This window comes from Scyliorhinus torazame, chromosome 16 (assembly GCF_047496885.1).
Source record: "Scyliorhinus torazame isolate Kashiwa2021f chromosome 16, sScyTor2.1, whole genome shotgun sequence".
NCBI classification, from domain to species: domain Eukaryota; kingdom Metazoa; phylum Chordata; class Chondrichthyes; order Carcharhiniformes; family Scyliorhinidae; genus Scyliorhinus; species Scyliorhinus torazame.
In genome coordinates, this window is record NC_092722.1 from 25,660,413 (window position 1) to 25,682,598 (window position 22,186).

The following is a 22,186-nucleotide window of genomic DNA, read 5'->3' on the forward strand; positions in this document are numbered from 1 at the left end:
GTGATCTTGTCGCTGTGCCGGTAATTCCGCACTATGATTGGCTTTTCCCGTGTCGTAATGCGCACGCGCCGTTATCTGTATTCTGATTGGCGGTTTGTGGGAGTGACGGCGGGCGGTGTGTTGCGCAGGCGTGGCACCGCCTCTCTCTCTCTCTCTTTCTCCGCCATCTTGTGCAGACATGGCTCCAGCGGTGAGTCCGCGGCCGCGCCGCCAATACCCCTTCCCGGCGACCGCGCGGCTTCTGCCGGCCCTCGAATCACTAGAGCCTTGGTCCTTTCACAGTGAGAGGAGGGATGGGGAGGTCTGTCAGGGCTGGCCGGCCCCTGCCCTCCCACCTCTGTCGCGGGGAGCAGCCGCTGGCGGGGCGCAAGCCTGAGCCGTAGGCCGCGGCCTCGGGTTGGGAGTGTGGGGACCAGGCTTCAGTCTCTACATCCGCGGGGTCGGGGCTTTAGCAACCCCCCCCCCTTCCTGCTTGAGGGGCCAGTCCTGGAGGGATCGTTCCCCGCCCCGACTGGGGCACAGGTCTGATCGTGACCTGTTTGTGCTGCACGTGTTTGGTAAACTTTGTGGAAACTTTTCAAATTCCTTGCTTGAAAGGATCAATAAAGTCTCAAACAGATTGTCTTTCCAAAAGCACTTTAATGACAGTTTCAACCCTCTCGCTTTCAGACTCAAAGCCCGCAGGTATGACTGAGCTGCGGTTTCATAGGGTCAGAGACCGCAGAAACAGGCCCTTCGGCCCATCATGTGTATGCCGACCATCAAATACCAATCTATACTAATCTCATTTACCAACACTTGGTCCATAGCCTTTCTCAAACATATTTTATTTAAATCCTCCACATTGTTGATGTAAATCCCAGCATCTGAATCTTTAATGTGATTACAGAATGACATTTTTGGCTTTTGACCCTAATGAATGAGTTGGAAGATGCACCACAGTCCTGGAACCAGCACACAGCAACTCAATAAATGCATGAAGGAGCATTTGCCCCTAATTACTCTCCAGTTTTGTTGAATTATCATTGGATGGTGTTCAGACAATTTGGGGTAGACTGGTTCTCTTTCCCCCGCCCGGCAATATCCTGCCACATTCTTATATCGTTTGAAGAGGTGGCAACACATTCAAAAGAGCCAGTCCTGCCATTCTGTCCAGTCATGGCTATTTTGTATCCAAGCTCTGTACCAACCACATTGGTTTCATTATCACGGTAGCATTGTGGATAGCACAATTGCTTCACAGCTCCAGGGTCCCAGGTTCGATTCCGGCTTGGGTCACTGTCTGCGGAGTCTGCACATCCTCCCCGTGTGTGTGTGGGTTTCCTCCGGGTGCTCCGGTTTCCTCCCACAGTCCAAAGATGTGCAGGTTAGGTGGATTGGCCATGATAAATTGCCCTTAGTGTTGGGTGGGGTTATGGGATAGGGTGGAGTTGTTGACCTTGGGTAGGGTGCTCTTTCCAAGAGCTGGTGCAGACTCGATGGGCCGAATGGCCTCCTCCTGCACTGTAAATTCTATGATAATCTATGATTATCGTTACATGACAAGATCCATTTGACACGTTTTTCTTTGGCCTGTGAAAATCTGATCAATTTCAGATTTAACATGCTTCGTGTATGGAAGTACATTCTAACTTCTTCCTTAAATGGTTTGGCGGAGGTTTGTCCTGTATCAGTGGAGATGGATCCCATGCTTGAGTAAGATTCAAATTGCAATTTTACAGTGCTTAGAAGAGTGTCCTAGATTCTGACATATTCCCCTAAATAAGGATGTTTGCATGCAATGTCCCACAAACACCAGTTGAGAGGCATTACCAGTTAATCTGTCAGTGTTAGTTGGATGATAAGTATTGGTTAGGACCTAGAACACATCTTGTTCAACTGCAGTTTATTGTCTCACCTCAGTATTGCACTGCAGTGTCAAACTAGATCAAGTACAATCATTTTGGAGTGTGGCATGAGCCCATGATGTTCCAACTTGACAGCATGAGTAGTTTGGTGCTCCTTCATGCATTTAGTGAATTGTGTGCTGATTCCAGGACTGGTGCATCTTCAATCTCATTGAGTTTTTCACACCACAGAACGAGGCTTATTGTGCACTCTTGCCATCAAACGCATGTAGATAGTTGCCCTTGGGTTGTGTCGTCTGCAATTGGGTGCAGTGCAATCCGTGTTCATTAACCTATCTTTCTTGTGTCTCATCCGTTTTCAAATCTAATCTCTCATTCTGAGGAATGCATGTGTGCATCAGACATAGAAGTAACATGCATAGACAATTGTAGCTGCCACTACCCGCATCATTGAAGCACACATGCTCTTTGAAATCAAGCTCTGGATGTTTCAAGGTTCCCTACATTTTCTGAGGGCCAGAAAGCTAAATCATTTGACAATTTTTTTGTAGTTGCAGTTGTGATATATTGGAAATTGGTCACGTTTTGGAGGTTATTTGCCATGATTGAGGACTGCAAGTGCCATATAAACCAGTATATGACTTATTGGCTTTATGCATCTCACTAATGTTACCCCTCCACATCTGTTCACTTTTGCTTTGCAGAAGAAGCTTCAGACGAGAGGCAAAAAGAAGAAGCAGGTGCTGAAGTTTACCTTGGACTGCACGCATCCGGTGGAAGATGGCATCATGGACGCCTCCAATTTTGTAGGTTTGCCTTGTGTTCCCTCATGCCTTTTCAATAAATTAAACTTGAATAGTGAATAACCCTCCTCTTGTACTTTGAACACATTGAGACTCTGGCATTGCCAGGTGAGTTGGCCTTACGTCTGCCAGCTTCTCTATGGCCAGTCCACAATGGGCAGAGGAGGCACAGTAGACATGGGATATAGTATAGGAAATACTGGCTGGCTGCTGTGGTGAGGTGTTGTGTGACTATAATGAGGTAACCACTTATTGATGGTATGCATTGCTGCCTATCCGTTAGATTGTTTTTTAGCACCAGTATAAAAATTCATTCAGATGGCAGACCTGTATGGCTGGTTGTAGAATATTTCTTGTAATTAAAGTTGAATTCATGTAGTGTTGTCACTAGGTATATTTAATGTGTTGGTACCATTATGCTCTGAGAAAGCATGCTCCCATCTAACATGATTTCCAGTTGTGATACAGTTCTTTGTTTGACAGCTTTAATGCTAACTACACAATTGCCACCAGTTTCTTATGTTATCTGGATATTTAGGGGCATTTATAGGGACAAAGTTCCTTGCAGTTCATGTAGATGAAATCATTACACAGTGGTTAGCACTATAGCTTCACAGCGCCAGGGTCCCAGGTTCGATTCCTGGCTTGGGTCACTGTCTGCGGAGTCTGCACGTTCTCCCCGTGTCTGCGTGGGTTTCCTCCCTGGTTTCCTCCTACAAGTCCCGAAAGACATGCTGTTAGGTGAATTGTACATTCTGAAGTCTCCCACTGTGTACCCGAACAGGCGTCGGAATACGGCAACCAGGGGCTTTTCACAGTAACTTCATTGCGGTGTAAGACTACTTGTGACGATAAAGATAAATTTCACCCATGTAATGTTAAATGCCATTTTCCAAAACATTGCCACAGTCTAACCACACACCGTTGAGGTCAGAATTTAAATTTGTGCTCCCATTAATTTGCAGATCTTCTGAGTTAATACTAACAGGTTTTGTCTTTCTTGTATGCAAGGGTTTACATGCAGTCAGGTCATGGAGTCATGCTTTTTTGCAGATCACACTAATCAGCTGCAGATATATACACGGACATTTTGATCTTTTTAATAGACTCAATAATTTACCCGTTGATATTTAAAGGCTAAAACACTCTTGTTTGTACATAGTACGTAGTACATAGAACATACAGTGCAGAAGGAGGCCATTCGGCCCATCAAGTCTGCACCGACCCACTTAAGCCCTCACTTTCCACCCTATCCCCGTGGCCCAATAATCCCTCCTAACCTTTTTTGGTCACGAAGGGCAATTTAGCATGGCCAATCCACCTAACGTGCACGTCTTTGGACTGTGGGAGGAAACCGGAGCACCCAGAGGAAACCCACGCAGACACGGGGAGAACGTGCAGACTCCGCACAGACAGTGATCCAGCAGGGAATCGAACCTGGGACCCTGGCGTTGTGAAACCACAGTGCTCTCCACTTGTGCTACCGTGCTGCCTTGTGTGTTAGACACTTTCCTGAAGCCTATGTGCGTGAACAGCACAATCTGAAACCTTGTACCGTAAGTTTAACTTCTGACTAATTGTAGAAATGAACCAACTCTATGCTAATCAAATCCCCAACACCTTAATGTGTACAGTCATTGTGTGGTTTCAGGTAGTTGAGATATAGTTAGGCTCACTGTGCCTAACTTTTTAAAAAAGTTGTTTACGGGATGTGGGCATTGTTCGCTGTGCCAGCATTTGTTGCCCATCCCTAACGGTCCTCCATTTCCGAGGACTTTTGAGAATCACCCACACTGCTGTGGGTCTGGAGTCACATGTAGGCCAGACCAGATAAAGATGGCAGATTGCCTTCCCTTTTTTGTTGACAATCGACAATGGTTTCACGGTCATCATTAAACTTTTAATTCCAGATTTGTGTTGAATTCAAATCCCACCATCTGCCATGGTGGTATTCAAACCTGGGTCCCCAGATCTTGGACTGGGTCTCTGGATTACTAGTCCAGTGATAATGCCACTATGTTCCTTCGTAGAAGCAGGAAAACCTAGTTTGATCTGACCTGTAATTGTCTTATTAGGAAACTTGTTTAAGTGGAGCCAGTGAAACACCTGAAAAAGTTGTGCTTTGTGGTAGATGAGAGAAGCTGAATTGAAGAAATGTCATTAAATTAGGTTAAAAAGAACATTGAATTACCCTGGAGCCATGGGAGAGCATTGATGCATGGGATACCTGCAACTTTCAGGGAACCCTGCTTCATTTATTTTCCTTTGCCAGTTTGACTCTGGTACCACATTCCAAGTGAAAAGAGACACTTGTTTTTCTTTGCACTGCACTGTTTTGGGATGCACAGAAGGGCATTGTAGATTCAGAATTCCTCTATGCTGTGAAGATTGTATGTCGTTGTTACGGCCTTTTAATCTACCTTCTTGAACAACCACAGTATGTGCGGTGAAGGTACAATCTGTTAGAAATGGAGTTCCAGGATCTTGACCCATTGGAATTGAAGGAACAGTAATATATTTAAGTTGAGATGTTGCTGTTCCGATGCACCTGTGGGGCTTTGGAAGATGCTGTGGAAGAAACCTTGGGGGGCTGTTCTGAACTGCATTTGTGGTAATGATTCACTAATTGGGCCTTGCTGGTGTTGGAGTTCTTGTCAACGAAGTGGCTTGCTAGACCATTCCAGAGAGTCAAGCTCATTGCTGGTGTTCTAGATCACCCATAGACCAGTCCGGGTAAAGACATTGGATTTCCTTTCCTGAAGTACATTCATCGGGTTGAATCCAGTTGTATCATGGTCACCATTAAAATTAAAATTTCCCAACTGATGTGGTGGGGTTTGAATTTGGCTCCGGATCATTAATGCAGGCCTCTGGGTTACTAGTCCAGTAATGTAACTACTATGCGACTGTACCTGATCCCTGCACCCATAAGCATGGTTGAGAGTACCATATGCTTCTTCCCCAGAACCAGAGCTTTAAATGCCATTGATATATGGAAACATCCAATGGTGTTTCTTTGATGCATAAGAAAATTAGGTGCCAGGCCAGAGACATTGAGCAAAAACTTGCTCCGGAGGGTTTTGTAAGGAGGCGAGGTGGTGAGTGTGGAACTTTGGTGGGTGAAAGGAAGAGGTGCGAAGTGATTTAAACAGGAAAATTTAAGGCGTTGGGTTAGGGATGGTTGTGGGATAGGATACTGACAGCTTTGGAGGTTGTAAGTTGGCTTTGGGAGAATTTGATTAACCAGATCTGGAGGTGACATGGGCACAGAATTAAAGTTTTAAGATAGAGGTGTGTGGTGGGCCACATTGTGGAAGTGGAATCAGTTACTTTATGATGGAGAAGATATTGGATTGAATGCTGAGTTCGGAGAAGAATGGGTTGCTGAGGTTGCAAACAACCTGGTTTGACCTTCAGCAGGCCCTGGAGAGAAACTGGGAGGTACAATTGTGATGTTTATGTTGGGGACCGTAAACAGTGGCTTCAGTCTTCCCAGTATTCATCTGGGGCAAGCTGTGACTTATTCAAGGTAGGTATGCATATGATTTGTAACAACACTGCAGTGTACACGCGGAAACTGGTCCTCTGAAGTCACCAAGGCATGTCGATGAGGAAGAGGGCGGGCTATGGTTAAATCCTTGGGGGTTCTCACGGTCACTGGGCCAAGTCACAAGAGATGCCATTAGTGATTTTATTGCTGAGATAAGATAGGTATGAGTGGCATTGAGCACGGGTAGAATAGATGTTGGGGGAAATAAAAATAGAAAAAACTGGTTAAACTCAGTAGGTCTGGCAGCATCTGTAGAGAGAGAAATTCATATGACAGATGTTGGAGGAGGTTTGTTTGATGGACCATGTCAAAGGCTGGAGAGAAGAGAGTAATGTATCACAGTCATAGAACCATAGCATTTCTACAGTGCAGAAGGAGGCCATTCGGTCCATCGATTCTGCATTGACCCCCTGAAAGCATCCTATCTAGGTCCACTCCCCTGCCTTATCCCCGCAACCTCATAACCCCACCTAACCTGCACATATTTGGATACTAAGGGCCAATTGATCATGGCCAATCCACCTAATCGTAGAATGTCAATTTTGATTTTGCTTAGATCTGTATTACTACTTTCGAGGTGTTGGAAGTCTGTTTGGAGAGTTTCGAAGAAGGAGTTGTGGAGGGCCAAGGTGGTTGAGGTGGGACAGTAGTTTATTTCCCTCATGTTCAGTGTTCTGTATAAATGGAGGAATGTAAGCAAGAGACTGTACTCCAAATGGTTAGACCTGAACATAGTTTGTGGGTCCAGATGTAAAGAAGATCAAACTCTTTCCTTTGGTTGTGTTTCTTGCCTGCTCTCTGTCCTAAAGTAGTATTTCTATACATAGATGTGGCTTTGAGGTGGTTTGTGTCAACAGTTTGGAGTTGATTCCCATGATCTGATCCTTTGGTACCTTCCTTTATATATGTATGTGTGTGGTGTGTGTGTGTGTGCATTTGCTTGTCTGTAGTAGCAGTCAGTAACTTGAAAGATGTGTGCCTTTTCCGGAAGAGTGCTCAATGTTCGGAATGTGAGTCCTGATTTCCCCTCACTCTTCTAGCTGGGCTTTGCCACGCAAAAGAGAATCACTGATGGAATTTAAGACCTTCCTGGTCAGTGCTATACCCGGGCACATTTATCCACTGGTGGGGTCACCTGAGAAACGTTTTGGAAATCATTGTTACTGATGCCAAAACAGATAACTTGGAATTATTTTCCTGTGTCATTTTGTGAGAGAGGATTTGCCAATTGCATCTGCCTTATTTTGTGTGAAATCCTATTTCTAAAGTCATGGTTTTAATTTTGTGGATCTGACATATGAGCTTGGAGTTGATGTTTTTCACTCACTATCTGTGCCATCAGGTTAACCGGGATCTCTTCTGATGTAGGTCAGAAGTGCGGCTCTTTTTTAAATGGTTTGATGCTAATGAGGGGGTGGAACAACGATAAACTGTCAAAGATAGCAGCCATATAGCCTGATGCTGGGAGATTCAGAAACAAAAGTGGTAAATGCCAGGCAAGCAAGCCAAAGCAAAATCAACGGATTATTCAAGATATAATTAGATGCTGTGATGAGAGAGTTGCTGTACAGCAATAATGATCTCAAATTCCAAACTCATTAAACCTGTGCTTTATCCAATTGACCCATTTGGGTGACAATCGCTCAGGATGGGCTGCTTATACTCCCTATGCCCCCCCCCCCCCAAATCTTATTCTAGAGCAGAGTAGGGCGGCACGGTAGCACAGTGGTTAGCACTGTTGCTTCACAGTGGCAGGCATCTGAGTTTGATTCCCAGCTTGGGTCACTGGCTGTGCAGAGTCTGCACGTTCTCCCTGTGTCTGGATGGGTTTCTTCCTGGTGCTGACGGTTTTCTTTCACAGTGCAAAGATGTGCAGGTTAGGTGGATTGGCCATGCTTAATTGCCCTTAGTGTCCAAAAAGGTTAGGTGGGGTTACTGGGATAGGGTGGAGGTGTGTGGGCTTAAATAAGAGGGTTCTTTCCAAGGGCCAGTCGATGGGCCGAATGGCCTACACTGTAAATTCTATGATCTCTTCCCTCAAATCTGTTTTAGTCGGATATTGCTGCAGTGTGGGGTTGTTTTACAATATATTTTCTACTTTGGCCCCGTGTCTAATTTAGATCTGCAAATATCAAGAGTTCTGTGATAAAATGGTTTAATTGCAGTTCGGTCCTCTTCTGTTTTCAAGCTGAAGATCCCTTGGAAGATCCCATGCTGGGCACATTGCTAAGCTAGCTAGTTGTTGACCAGGCTAGAGGGTGTGTATCACAGCCAAGCTCCATTCAAACTTTACTCAGCCTCCACACCTGCCTGCTTTCTATCAAGACTCATTTGGTAGAAGGTGGCACAGTGGCTAGCACTTCTGCCTCACGGCGCTGAGGACCCGGGTTCGATCCCAGCCCTGGGTCACTGTCCGTGTTGAGTTTGCACACTCTCCTCGTGTCTGTGTGGTCCCACCCACACAGATGTGCAGGGTAGGTGGATTGGCCACGCTAAATTGCCCCTTAATTGGAAAAAAATAATTGGATACTTAAATTTATATTTAAAAAATCAAGAGTGAGAACCACAGCTGATACTTCTCCCTGGCTCTGTTGCTCATTGATACACCTGGCAGTGCACTTCCCCATTTGGTGCTTGTGATGACCTTATTAACACAATAAAACTTGCCAACACTCATTAATTCTTCTTACAGGAACAGTTCTTGCAGGAACGCATCAAAGTGAATGGTAAAGCTGGGAACCTGGGCAATGTGGTAACCATTGAGAGGAACAAGAGTAAGATCACAGTCACCTCTGAGGTTCCATTCTCAAAGAGGTGAGTCAGAGGCGAGGAAAGCAGGATCTTTGTGTGATGTGTTACAGGAATAGATTCCTTTGCAAATATATCAAGTCTTTTAGATCTCGGTAAGTACCCAATCAGTTAAACAGAGTAGGGGTTGAAGTTGGCTACTTAGACTGGCAAAATGTGGAAAGTGATGTTCCACAAGGATCGGTGCTGGGACTACTTACTGTTTACATAAACAATTTGGACTCCGGAATTTCAAAATGTGCAAATGACCCCACAGTAGGTGGTGTAATTAATGCAGAAGGGACTGTGACAAAGTACAGAAAGGCATTAATAAGCTTGAGAATGGCGTGTAATTGTTAAATGAACTTCAGTAAAGATAGTGTGAGCCAGCTAATTTTGATGGGATGAAAGAAGCGGCCACAGTGCCTAAAGGAATCGAGGAACAGATGGATCTGGGGGTGCAGATACACAAATTATTAAATGTTATGTTGCAGGTTAATGAGGCCTTAACAAAACAAACAAAATGCTAGGTTTCATTTCTAGAAGGATAGAATAAAAAGCAAAAATGTTTATTGAACTTGTATAGAGCCTGGTTAGACTACTTGGGAGTACTGTGCACAGTTCGGGTCTATATCTTACAAATTGGCTGTAGAGGCATCGGAAGCAGCACAATAAAGGATTTACTAGAATTATACCAGAACTGAGAAGTTATGCTGATTAGGAAAGATTGATAAGGCTGGGGCTCTTTACTCTGGGAAAGAGAAGACTGAAGGGTTACCTGACACATGCCTTCAGGATTATGAAAGGCTTTGATGGGGTAGGTGTAGAGAAGATGTTTTCACTTGTGGGTGAGATTAACTGACAGGTTCAGTAGGGAATTCTTTTTTTAATAAAATTTAGAGAACCCACTTCATTTTTTACGATTAAGGGGCAATTTAACGTGGCCAATCCACCTACCCTGCACATCTTGAGGGTTGTGGGGGCAAAACCCACGGGGAGAATGTGCAAACACCACACGGACAGTGATCCAGAGCCGAAATCGAACCTGGGACCTCGGCGCCGTGAGGCAGCAGTGCTAACCCACTGTGCTGTCCCCAGCAGGGAATTTTAGAGAAATATCTCCTGAGAGTGTTTAGAATGTGAAACTTACTATCACAAGGATCAGTTGAGGCGAATTGCATAGGTGTATTTAAGGGAAACGCTAGTTAAGTACATGAGGGTGAAAGGAGTAGAAAGATATGCTGATAGGGTAAAATGAAGAGAGTTGGGAGGAGGAGGCTCGTGTGGAACCAAAAAACACCAACGTTAACCTTTTTTGGGTTGAATAGCCTGTTTGTGCTGTAAATATTTTAATACCTGCTGGTTGTTGATTGATTTTATGGATACCTGCTGATATGGAGGATGGTTTCAACAGTGCAACAGACCGTTTGTTCATCTTGGAGACATTGCACAGTTTTCTGGAGTTTGGGATATAAATGTACTGTTGCACTGCCCATGCTGCCTGGATCTTGGGAAAAGGTGCATTGGGTTTGCTGAGGCTGTGTATACAGAGGAAGGGGGAATGTGAGTATTTAAGAGTTGGAACAAGTATTTGATTTCAGTCAGTGGCATCTCTTTCCCTGGTGGTGAGCAGTTTTGCATGGTACGACTGTGATTTTAAGGAGTTGTTTGAGTAAAATTGGCAAAGATGAACTCTAGCCTCTGATCTGTGTCCCCAATGCAAATATCTGAAGAATTTGAGCCTGATAACACAAGAGGGGAAGTGCTTGTTAAATCTTAATGGTAAATATAATGGCTCCTTGAATTTCATGCACAGCTTGCTGATTGTGCATGTTAGTTTCAAGTAGTCCCTTATAAGTGAACGGCCTGAAGGATGGGCAGCACGGTAGCATTGTGGATAGCACAATTGCTTCACAGCTCCAGGGTCCCAGGTTCGATTCCGGCTTGGGTCACTGTCTGTGCGGAGTCTGCACATCGTGTGCGTGGGTTTTCTCCGGGTGCTCCGGTTTCCACCCACAGTCCAAAGATGTGCAGGTTAGGTGGATTGGCCATGATAAATTGCCCTTAGTGTCCAAAATTGCCCTTTGTATTGGGTGGGGTTACTGGGTTATGGGGATAGGGTGGAGGTGTTGACCTTGGGTAGGGTGCTCTTTCCAAGAGCCGGTGCAGACTCGATGGGCCGAATGGCCTCCTTCTGCACTGTAAATTCTATGATATGATATTAAGGATGTGGAGATGCCGGCGTTGGACTGGGGTGAGCACAGTACGAAGTCTTACAACACCAGGTTAAAGTCCAACAGGTTTGTTTCGATGTCACTAGCTTTCGGAGCGCTGCTCCTTCCTCAGGTGAATGAAGAGTTATGGTCCAGAAACACATATATAGCCAGATTCAAAGATGCCAAACAATGCTTGGAATGCGACCATTAGCAGGTGATTAAATCTTTACAGATCCAGAGATGGGGTAACCCCAGGTTAAAGAGGTGTGAATTGTGTCAAGCCAGGACAGTTGGTAAGATTTCGCAGGCCAGATGGTGGGGGATGAATGTAATGCGACATGAATCCCAGGTCCCGGTTGAGGCCGCACTCATGTGTACGGAACTTGGCTATAAGTTTCTGCTCGACGATTCTGCGTTGTCGCGCGTCCTGAAGGCCGCCTTGGAGAACGCTTACCCGGAGATCAGAGGCTGAATGCCCTTGACTGCAAACCTCAAACAAACCATTGTTTGCAGCAAACTACCCAGTCTTCAGAACAGTGACCACGACACCACACAACCCTACCATGGCAATCTCTGCAAGACGTGCCAGATCATCGACAGGGATACCACTATTACACGTGAGAACACCACCCACCAGGTACGCGGTACATACTCGTACGACTCGGCCAACGTTGTCTACCTCATACGCTGCAGGAAAGGATGTCCCGAAGCGTGGTACATTGGCGAGACCATGCAGACGCTGCGACAACGAATGAACGGACATCGCGCAACAATCACCAGGCAGGAATGTTCCCTTCCAGTCGGGGAACACTTCAGCAGTCAAGGGCATTCAGCCTCTGATCTCCGGGTAAGCGTTCTCCAAGGCGGCCTTCATGGCTATATATGTGTTTCTGGACCATACCTCTTCATTCACCTGAGGAAGGAGCAGCGCTCCGAAAGCTAGTGACATCGAAACAAACCTGTTGGACTTTAACCTGGTGTTGTAAGACTTCGTACTATGATATTAAGGGGTCAATGTGGGACAAATGAACATTGAAAAGGAAGTATTGTCCAGATTTTGCCAAATTACGATTTTGAACCCTTTTAGTCTAATGGGGATGTGTTCCATTGTTTTAAGATCAGGGGAGTGTTGATTAGGAGTAAGTGTCAGGGGTGGCCCGCTGGTGCAGTGGTTAGCACTGCTGCCTATGGCGCTGAGGTCCCAGGTTCGATCCCAGTCCTGGGTCACTGTCTGTGGAGTTTGCACATTCTCCCCGTGTCTGTATGGGTTGCACCCACACAACCCAAAGATGCGCAAGTTAGGTGGATTGGCCACGTTAAATTGCCCTTTAATTGGGGGGAAAAAATAATTGGGTACTCTAAATTCATATTAAAAAGGAATAAGTGTTGGGAGAGCTAGTCTCCCAGCTAACCTGATGCTTTGTGGTAAATTGATTGTCCCTTTTTTTGCAGGTACCTGAAATACCTCACTAAGAAGTATCTTAAGAAAAACAACCTGCGTGACTGGCTTCGCGTAGTTGCAAATAGCAAAGAGAGCTATGAGCTCCGGTACTTCCAGATCAATCAGGATGAAGAGGAGGAGGAAGATGAAGACTAGGCTGGTCTGAACTTTTGTACAAATTATCTTCAATAAAGTTGGCAAAAAGGAAAAACACAGCTCTGGATTCTGTTTTTATTCATACAAAGGATCATGGAATAATCTGTTCAGTTTTGTATTAACGTGAATAATTTCTTGTGAATGTTATGCTTCTGTCCATTTGCCCATCCCCATTGTTTCTATAGGCACTGACTCGTGCAATTCCACTATTGCCAGTTTAGTTTTCGTATCTTGATTTTCTGATAGCTCTTCATGTTTGAATGGATTAAAAATCTGGTGTTTACATCTCCTTCCTTGGCCTGGAACTATTATCTTGCAGTTCTATAATCTTCATAGGTCTCTGCGTTCCTCCAATCTGGTCTCTTGTGCACCCCTGGTTTTCTTCACCCCTGCCTTTGCTGGCCGTACCTTCAGCCATCTAGGTCCTTAGCTCCAGAATTCCCTTCCAACCTTCCCTTGTGACACTCCATAAAACCCATATCATTGACCAAACATTTGGTTGTCTGTCCTAATCCCTCTATTTGTCTCTGTGTCAAATTACAGTGCTGTGAATGGCATGGAATGTTTTATTATGTTAATTGGGCATGTATAAATGTAGATTAGGATTGCATTATAGATGGTAAGTTTCGCTGGGCTATTTGACGGTTTGAGTCTGAACCTGATGTCCATTTGCAGGCGTCACTGGTTAACAATCAGGAGAAAGAATCTGCGCTAATTCCATCATGTACCTCTAGTCCAAGGATTCTGAGATTAACCCCCACTACTGTTGACTCAGCTGACAATCTATCTGAATACAGACAGACTGAAATACAGGCCGTAGTGATGAAACAAAGGTTTCTTCAAATCTTGAGAGGAGATCCTCTGCCTTTTTTTAGGCAATCATTTATAAGGTCCATCTGGGTAATTCATTTATTTTATATTGCCTTTATTAATTTGATAAATCTCGATCCATGTAGTGTTTCCCCAATCAACATGGTTACTGATTGACCATTTAGATCTTTTCCCACGCAATGCTCCTGCGCACTCCCAAACTAGTAGCATGAAAACAGCAGGTAAAATTTGCATTCATGTGGAAGTACCCATCCTTGGTTTGGTCCTCAATCTCGTCCTTTCTCTCGCTTGTGTCTAATAATGTCTTTCAAGTGACCTCATAAGAAATAGGGTGGGAAATAGCAATAAATCAAAGAGAAAGGGAGAGAACGCATCTGATAGGAATCGACTATTTCCTGATAGATCTGATAGGTAAAAGGAGGCTATGTAGTGTAAATATTAAGCCCCAGTTTTAATACCCATTTTAAATTGAGGATTTCAGCACTCATAACCTCAGGTCATGATAAAACACACAGCTTCAACAGAGACACAAAAAGCCTGACGCCTCCATAAACTAATTGGAGATTAAAACAACATTTTTACTAAGCAAAGATGAAAAAGCAATTGTTCTAATAAACATATTTTCAAAGGCAGTTTGACATTAAGAAATGAGCTGTACCAGTAATCTGATCAAGGACGAAGCAGGCACCATAGCAACATGAAGGCACTATTGTTCATAATGTGGATAAAGCAAAGTCAGCAGAAAAACAGTAGAAACTAGTCTTGATAATAGCACAGAATCACATTCCATAACACACACAAATATTCAAACATGAAACATTCAGAACTTATGTTGCACATTAATGATTGACAGCTAACCGTCGAATCAAATACATTTGATTCTAACCCAAACCAATTGGGACGACAGAGGTGTAGATAGATGGCTCAAGACCGATAAGATTTTCTATCAACATGATGGTCCGTACGGCCATCTTTATTCCGAGATCATCCTATACTTTGATCAAACTATTCGCTATCTCTATTTTTCATATTTTCACTTTTCCACTCTTAACTCTTGAAGTAAATGCAAGCTGTTATCCGTAACTTTAAGTCCTTTTGCCAGCCGGACTTTATTTAAGTTTCTCCTAATTGTAATCAAATAGAGGCAATAAAGATTCTTGTTTGCATCCGAGAAGTTTAACTCAAATTTCTACTGAGTTTTAGTGTCGCAAGACTTCACTAATTCCGTATGGTAGATCTCATCAATTTGGCAAAAGGGGAGGAGCGCAGAGTTGCAGGATGAACGAAGAAAGACCAGAAGGACGGAAGACTCAAAGACATCTATCCAAAAAATGGCTATACTAGGGTAAGACACATCTTTTTCACCCATTAAAAGTCTTAAAGCCACATCAAGCAGCGCTCCGACCCCTTAGAAAGGACCTTTTTTCAGGCTGAGTTGTTCAATCGGGCTAGAAACTAAAATAAAATGGGACTGAATAGTGAATAGTCGCGGTAGTGTACAAAGATTGCACAAAAACAGTTGACGACCAAAAAATTGGGTGCAAGGCTGAGTTATGACTCCTAAAATAGATTCAGAACCTTCAAATGGTAGAGAACTACTTCCCACAATGTCCAAGGGAGGTCGGGCTGTACCGGATGTCTCTGTTGATATATTGGGTGATCTTAGATCTTTGATTTATAGACAATTTGGACTGTCTATCCACAAAAATTGAATACAACATCAAAAAAGCTTTGGGAAAAACCACACGATTGACCAAAAAGAAACCTATGAAATGGTCGTTTGCAGTAATGGCACAGCTCCATAAGCAGCAAGAAACAATCACAAACATAAAACACAATTGCGAACTTAAAACTGCCAAAGAAAAACTAGTGGCAGGCATTGACCAATTGCGAGCTGGAAAATGTAAGCTCGAGAAATCTGATCAAACTGAAACACTATTGGCAGACACAAAATGCAGAACTCAGCTATTACTATTACAAATTGATGAACTCCAAAAGAAAAATACTGACTCAGGATCCAAACTTCAACAGTTAATATCAGAAAATGATGGTCTTAAAAGTCAAAATTGTCAAGTTACTTGAGGAAAAATGTATTTTGGAAAGTGACATGGACGCCATGAAATGTCAACAAATTACTGACCGACAAATTAACAGTGCCACCAACGGGAAGAGTTGAAATGATTTTAACTAAGGCTCAAGATGTACCAGCGGTAACTAGATCAGATCCTGCATTATTGCAAGCTGCTACTGACATGAAAAGAATGAATACACTGATCGAAATTCCACAGGGGGAGTCTGGCCAAATTAACTATCTGTCCGTTCCGGGTTCAAGGTCACTTTTACCCCAGAACAAACCATTATCTTACTCTGAGACCGACCACAACATGCTGCTGGCCCCGATCCAAAAGGCTCTCATGGCAGCTTTAATAGACTGAGATTTTTAAACAAGAAAAGTCTGTTCGGTTGAGCAATGAGCCTCGTGGCAAACAAAGTGTAATACAACTTAACCCATTAAGCACTAAACAGCTTGGAGTTGAAGTGATAAAGACAACAGCCTGGGTTTTAAACCATTTAAAAGATCTATCATCAAAAGCCCATTTTGTCACCGGTTTAAAACCTGAACTGTCTGCAGCTTTAAACTTGATCCTACCCGACCTCAGTCCCAGTCCGAAACCACAACTGCGAAAAATAGCACATTAATCGTTGCTTCTCCTCCTCCGTTAATGACAAATCCAACCCCTGTACTCACTTCGAAAACGAATTCCAGAAGAGATATGAAATTCCTTTCTCATGTTGAAGACGGCCATTTTGCGAGTTTCAGATTTCATGATTACAAACTGGTCTCCTACGATGAAGGCCCGCCTCCTGGCTACAGGGATACGCCCTAAGTCACGTTTCGCCAAAAAGTTGCCAAAAACTGTTAACTTGAGAAAACTGTCATTATTGAATGTTGCTTTATTAATTTTAAGAAATTAACAAATCTTGTTAGCTGTGCTTTCTTTAACAGAGCCGACGAATTTATCTACAGAAAACCAAGTTCATTCAGCGCAAGATTGGTTCAGTCAGATATTCAATAAGTTATTGTGTTTGATATTTTAAAATAAATGTTTAAATTTAGCTTGGAAATTAAAACTTCAGACAATGTGGAAGCTGTTTTTAAGAAAAGTAACTGATTAAAAGCAAATCCATGGAGAGACCACATTGTTCTAAAACAATTGATAATGGGAATTTTGCAGCAATCCAATTTTTACTCCCAGTCCATTTGAGTGACATATATAAAAACGTTTAGAGATGCAAATGGCATCATTCCAAGTTATTCACCCACTATACACCCTTTTTTGTCTCTGGAGGAAAACTAACCCTTTCAACAGTCTTTTGTGTATAATCCAGAAGATGTCAAAGACTTGGCAATTCACATCCATTACATAGTTTAAAAAACTCTTGACCAACCCTTTGATTACACTCTTTGGGGTTGGTCTTCCAATTGGTTGGGTGGCACAGGAATTAACATCATTCAGGGACCTCTTCCTATTTTGCATATTTGGACTTATCATTATCATAATGTTGCTGATCAGATACTTCGGCTAATGCATGCCTATCCATAGTGCTCACCCATCCACATGGTTCATATTAATTCATATTCACCACGAGCCAATAACATCAAAATGGAAAGTTTCTGTTGAACTATTATTTACTGCATTATTATTCATTTATTAGTGAATTATTATTAATAATTTATTACTAAATTACACAATCAATTTTGATAATCATTTTCCCATTTATTACTAAATCATATACTCAACTTCAGTTATTTTACTGTTTAATCATTTTATTTGTATACATGAAATTATTATTAATTGTTTATCACTGAATTATGTAATCATGATATCAATTTTAAATCAGTATATCAATGTTTTAAGCAATACTAAGGAAAGAAAAGTTGGATCCACGCATCACATGTGAAGCGCGCGTATAAGTATTAAGATCTGTAAAATTGTTTACCGTAATATTCATTTTCAGTTATTTGATTGGCTTTGTAAATGTTGTACCAGAGCTGAATAAGAACACATTCCTTTACACATCTAAGATATATGCTAATGGTTGGTTATGCATTGCAACCCCTACTAACTCAGGAGAAGGTATTCTCTTCTTAACTATCCCCTTTAATGCTTCAGAAACAGCAGAATGGTACATCTATCAGAGTGCCCCTCGCTCTGTAGTGGTCCGTTCTGGAGCATATTCATGTGAAAAAGGAAGGTACAAGATTTATTTAAGGAGATTTATTAACTTATGAAAATCTGCAGGCTATCCACTAAACACCTTTTCAGGATGGCACCAACTTAAATATAACCCGAACAAAAGTCCTCAATATATGAGCCTCCCAACTAATATTAAACAAAAAGGATCAATATGCCTCATTAGTAATCACTCTAAAGGGATGAAAATGGGCAATAGTGTTTGTACTAATTATTTGGATGTTAACACAGCTTATAAATGTACACAAAATGTATTACAAAGAACTGAACAGTCCTCAACAATTTTTTTAAAAAATATATATTTTTATTCAAGTTTTTCAACAAACCCCCCCCCCCAACAAAAAGAAAGCAACAGGAACACAACAGGTAGAAATTATACATTGGATTTCCCCATGTACAGTAACCCCCCTTATTTTAAAAAAATATATATTTTATTGAAAATTTTTGGTCAACCAACACAGTACATTGTGCATCCTTTGCACAATATTAGAACAACACAAATAACAATGACCTATTTTATAAACAGAAAATGAATAAATAATAAATAACAAAAATGAAAACTAACCCTAATTGGCAACTGCCTTATCACAAGTAACACTCTCCAAAAATATAATTTAACAGTCCAATATATAATTATCTGTAGCAACGACCTATACATATTATACAGTATATATTAACAACCCTGAGAGTCCTTCTGGTTCCTCCCCGCCCCCCGATCCTGGGCTGCTGCTGCTGCCTTCTTTTTTCCATTCCATCTATCTTTCTGCGAGGTATTCGACGAACGGTTGCCACCGCCTGGTGAACCCTTGAGCCGACCCCCTTAGAACGAACTTAATCCGCTCTAGCTTTATAAACCCTGCCATGTCATTTATCCAGGTCTCCACCCCCGGGGGCTTGGCTTCTTTCCACATTAGCAATATCCTGCGCCGGGCTACTAGGGACGCAAAGGCCAAAACATCGGCCTCTCTCGCCTCCTGCACTCCCGGCTCTTGTGCAACCCCAAATATAGCCAACCCCCAGCTTGGTTCGACCCGGACCCCCACTACTTTTGAAAGCACCTTTGTCACCCCCATCCAAAACCCCTGTAGTGCCGGGCATGACCAAAACATATGGGTATGATTCGCTGGGCTTCTCGAGCACCTCGCACACCTATCCTCCACCCCAAAAAATTTACTGAGCCGTGCTCCAGTCATATGCGCCCTGTGTAATACCTTAAACTGAATCAGGCTTAGCCTGGCACACGAGGACGACGAGTTTACCCTGCTTAGGGCATCTGCCCACAGCCCCTCCTCGATCTCCTCCCCCAGCTCTTCTTCCCATTTCCCTTTTAGTTCATCTACCATAGTCTCCCCTTCGTCCCTCATTTCCCTATATATATCTGACACCTTACCATCCCCCACCCATGTCTTTGAGATCACTCTGTCCTGCACCTCTTGTGTCGGGAGCTGCGGGAATTCCCTCACCTGTTACCTCGCAAAGCCCTCAGTTGCATATACCTGAATGCATTCCCTTGGGGCAACCCATATTTCTCGGTCAGCACTCCCAGACTCGCGAACTTCCTATCCACAAACAGATCCTTCAGTTGCGTTATTCCTGCTCTTTGCCACATTCCATATCCCCCATCCATTCCCCCCGGGGCAAACCTATGGTTGTTTCTTATCGGGGACCCCCCCCAAGGCTCCAGTCTTTCCCCTATGCCGTCTCCACTGTCCCCAAATCTTCAGCGTAGCCACCACCACCGGGCTTGTGGTGTAGTTCCTCGGTGAGAACGGCAATGGGGCTGTCACCATAGCCTGTAGGCTAGTCCCCCTACAGGACGCCCTCTCTAATCTCTTCCACGCCGCTCCCTCCTCCTCTCCCATCCACTTACTCACCATTGAAATATTAGCGGCCCAATAATACTCACTTAGGCTCGGTAGTGCCAGCCCCCCCCTATCCCTGCTACGCTGTAAGAATCCCTTCCTCACTCTCGGGGTCTTCCCGGCCCACACAAAACCCATGATGCTCTTTTCAATCCTTTTAAAAAAAGCCTTCGTGATCACCACCGGGAGGCATTGAAACACAAAGAGGAATCTCGGGAGGACCACCATCTTAACCGCCTGCACCCTCCCTGCCAGTGACAGGGATACCATATCCCATCTCTTGAAATCCTCCTCCATTTGTTCCACCAACCGCGTTAAATTTAACCTGTGCAATGTGCCCCAATTCTTGGCTATCTGGATCCCCAGGTAACGAAAGTCCCTTGTTACCTTCCTCAACGGTAGGTCCTCTATTTCTCTACTCTGCTCCCCTGGATGCACCACAAACAACTCACTTTTCCCCATGTTCAATTTATACCCTGAAAACTCCCCAAGTATCCGCATTATTTCTGGCATCCCCTCCGCCGGGTCTGCCACATATAGTAACAAATCGTCCGCATACAAAGATACCCGGTGTTCTTCTCCTCCTCTAAGTACTCCCCTCCACTTCTTGGAACCCCTCAACGCTATCGCCAGTGCAAACAATAATGGGGACAGAGGGCATCCCTGCCTTGTCCCTCTATGGAGCCGAAAATATGCAGATCCCCGTCCATTCGTGACCACGCTCGCCATCGGGGCCCTATACAACAGCTGCACCCATCTAACATACCCCTCTCCAAAACCAAATCTCCTCAACACCTCCCACAAATAATCCCACTCCACTCTATCAAATGCTTTCTCGGCATCCATCGCCACTACTATCTCCGTTTCCCCCTCTGGTGGGGGCATCATCATTACCCCTAACAGCCTCCGTATATTCGTGTTCAGCTGTCTCCCCTTCACAAACCCAGTTTGGTCCTCGTGGACCACCCCCGGGACACATTCCTCTATTCTCATTGCCATTACCTTGGCCAGGATCTTGGCATCTACATTTAGGAGGGAAATAGGTCTATAGGACCTGCATTGTAGCGGGTCCTTTTCCTTCTTTAAGAGAAGCGATATCGTTGCTTCAGACATAGTCGGGGGCAGTTGTCCCCTTTCCTTTGCCTCATTAAAGGTCCTCGTCAATACCGGGGCGAGCAAGTCCACATATTTTCTATAGAATTCGACTGGGAATCCATCCGGTCCCGGGGCCTTTCCCGCCTGCATGCTCCTAATTCCTTTCACCACTTCTTCTACCTCGATCTGTGCTCCCAGTACCACCCTTTCCTGCTCTTCCACCTTAGGAAATTCCAGCCGATCCAAAAAGCCCATCATTCTCTCCCTCCCATCCGGGGGTTGAGCTTCATATAATTTTTTATAAAATGTCTTGAACACTCCATTCACTTTCTCCGCTCCCCGCTCCATCTCTCCTTCCTCATCCCTCACTCCCCCTATTTCCCTCGCTGCTCCCCTTTTCCTCAATTGGTGTGCCAGCAACCTGCTCGCCTTCTCCCCATATTCGTACTGCACACCCTGTGCTTTCCTCCATTGTGCCTCTGCAGTGCCAGTAGTCAGCAAGTCAAATTCTACATGTAGCCTTTGCCTTTCCCTGTACAGTCCCTCCTCCGGTGCTTCCGCATATTGTCTGTCCACCCTCAAAAGTTCTTGCAGCAACCGCTCCCGTTCCTTACTCTCCTGCTTCCCTTTATGTGCCCTTATTGATATCAGCTCCCCTCTAACCAGCGCCTCCCAGACCACTCCCACCTGGACCTCCCCATTATCATTGAGTTCCAAGTATTTTTCAATGCACCCCCTCACCCTTAGACACACCCCCTCATCTGCCATTAGTCCCATGTCCATTCTCCAGGGTGGGCGCCCTCCTGTTTCCTCCCCTATCTCCAAGTCTACCCAGTGTGGAGCGTGATCCGAAATGGCTATAGCCGTATACTCCGTTCCCCTCACCTTCGGGATCAACGCCCTTCCCAGCACAAAAAAGTCTATTCGCGAGTAGACTTTGTGGCCATAGGAGAAAAACGAGAACTCCTTACTCCTAGGTCTGCTAAATCTCCACGGGTCTACACCTCCCATCTGCTCCATAAAATCTTTAAGTACCTTGGCTGCTGCCGGCCTCCTTCCAGTCCTGGACTTCGACCTATCCAGCCCTGGTTCCAACACCGTATTAAAATCTCCCCCCATTATCAGCTTTTCCATCTCTAGGTCCGGAATGCGTCCTAGCATCCGCCTCATAAAATTGGCATCATCCCAGTTCGGGGCATATACGTTTACCAAAACCACCGTCTCCCCCTGTAGTTTGCCACTCACCATCACGTATCTGCCCCCGTTATCCGCCACTATAGTCTTTGCCTCGAACATTACCCGCTTCCCCACTAATATAGCCACCCCCCTGTTTTTCGCATCT

General features: G+C 44.2%; 1 protein-coding gene across 1 annotated transcript; it reads left to right on the forward strand.

Moving 5' to 3' along the window:
- Window positions 1–90: 90 nt before the first annotated feature.
- rpl22 (ribosomal protein L22) lies at window positions 91–12,855 on the forward strand. Its single transcript, XM_072478099.1, has 4 exons — window positions 91–190; window positions 2,552–2,653; window positions 8,893–9,014; window positions 12,656–12,855. Exons 1-4 carry the CDS (start codon window positions 179–181, stop codon window positions 12,798–12,800), a joined length of 381 nt encoding a protein of 126 aa, XP_072334200.1. The 5' UTR covers window positions 91–178; the 3' UTR covers window positions 12,801–12,855.
- Window positions 12,856–22,186: the final 9,331 nt, after the last annotated feature.

Excerpts from the sequence above, each read along its gene's own strand:
- rpl22 (XM_072478099.1), top strand. Across the intron at positions 2,654-8,892 it reads TCATGGACGCCTCCAATTTT|GAACAGTTCTTGCAGGAACG; the intron begins GTAGGTTTGCCT and ends TTCTTCTTACAG. Across the intron at positions 9,015-12,655 it reads GAGGTTCCATTCTCAAAGAG|GTACCTGAAATACCTCACTA; the intron begins GTGAGTCAGAGG and ends CTTTTTTTGCAG.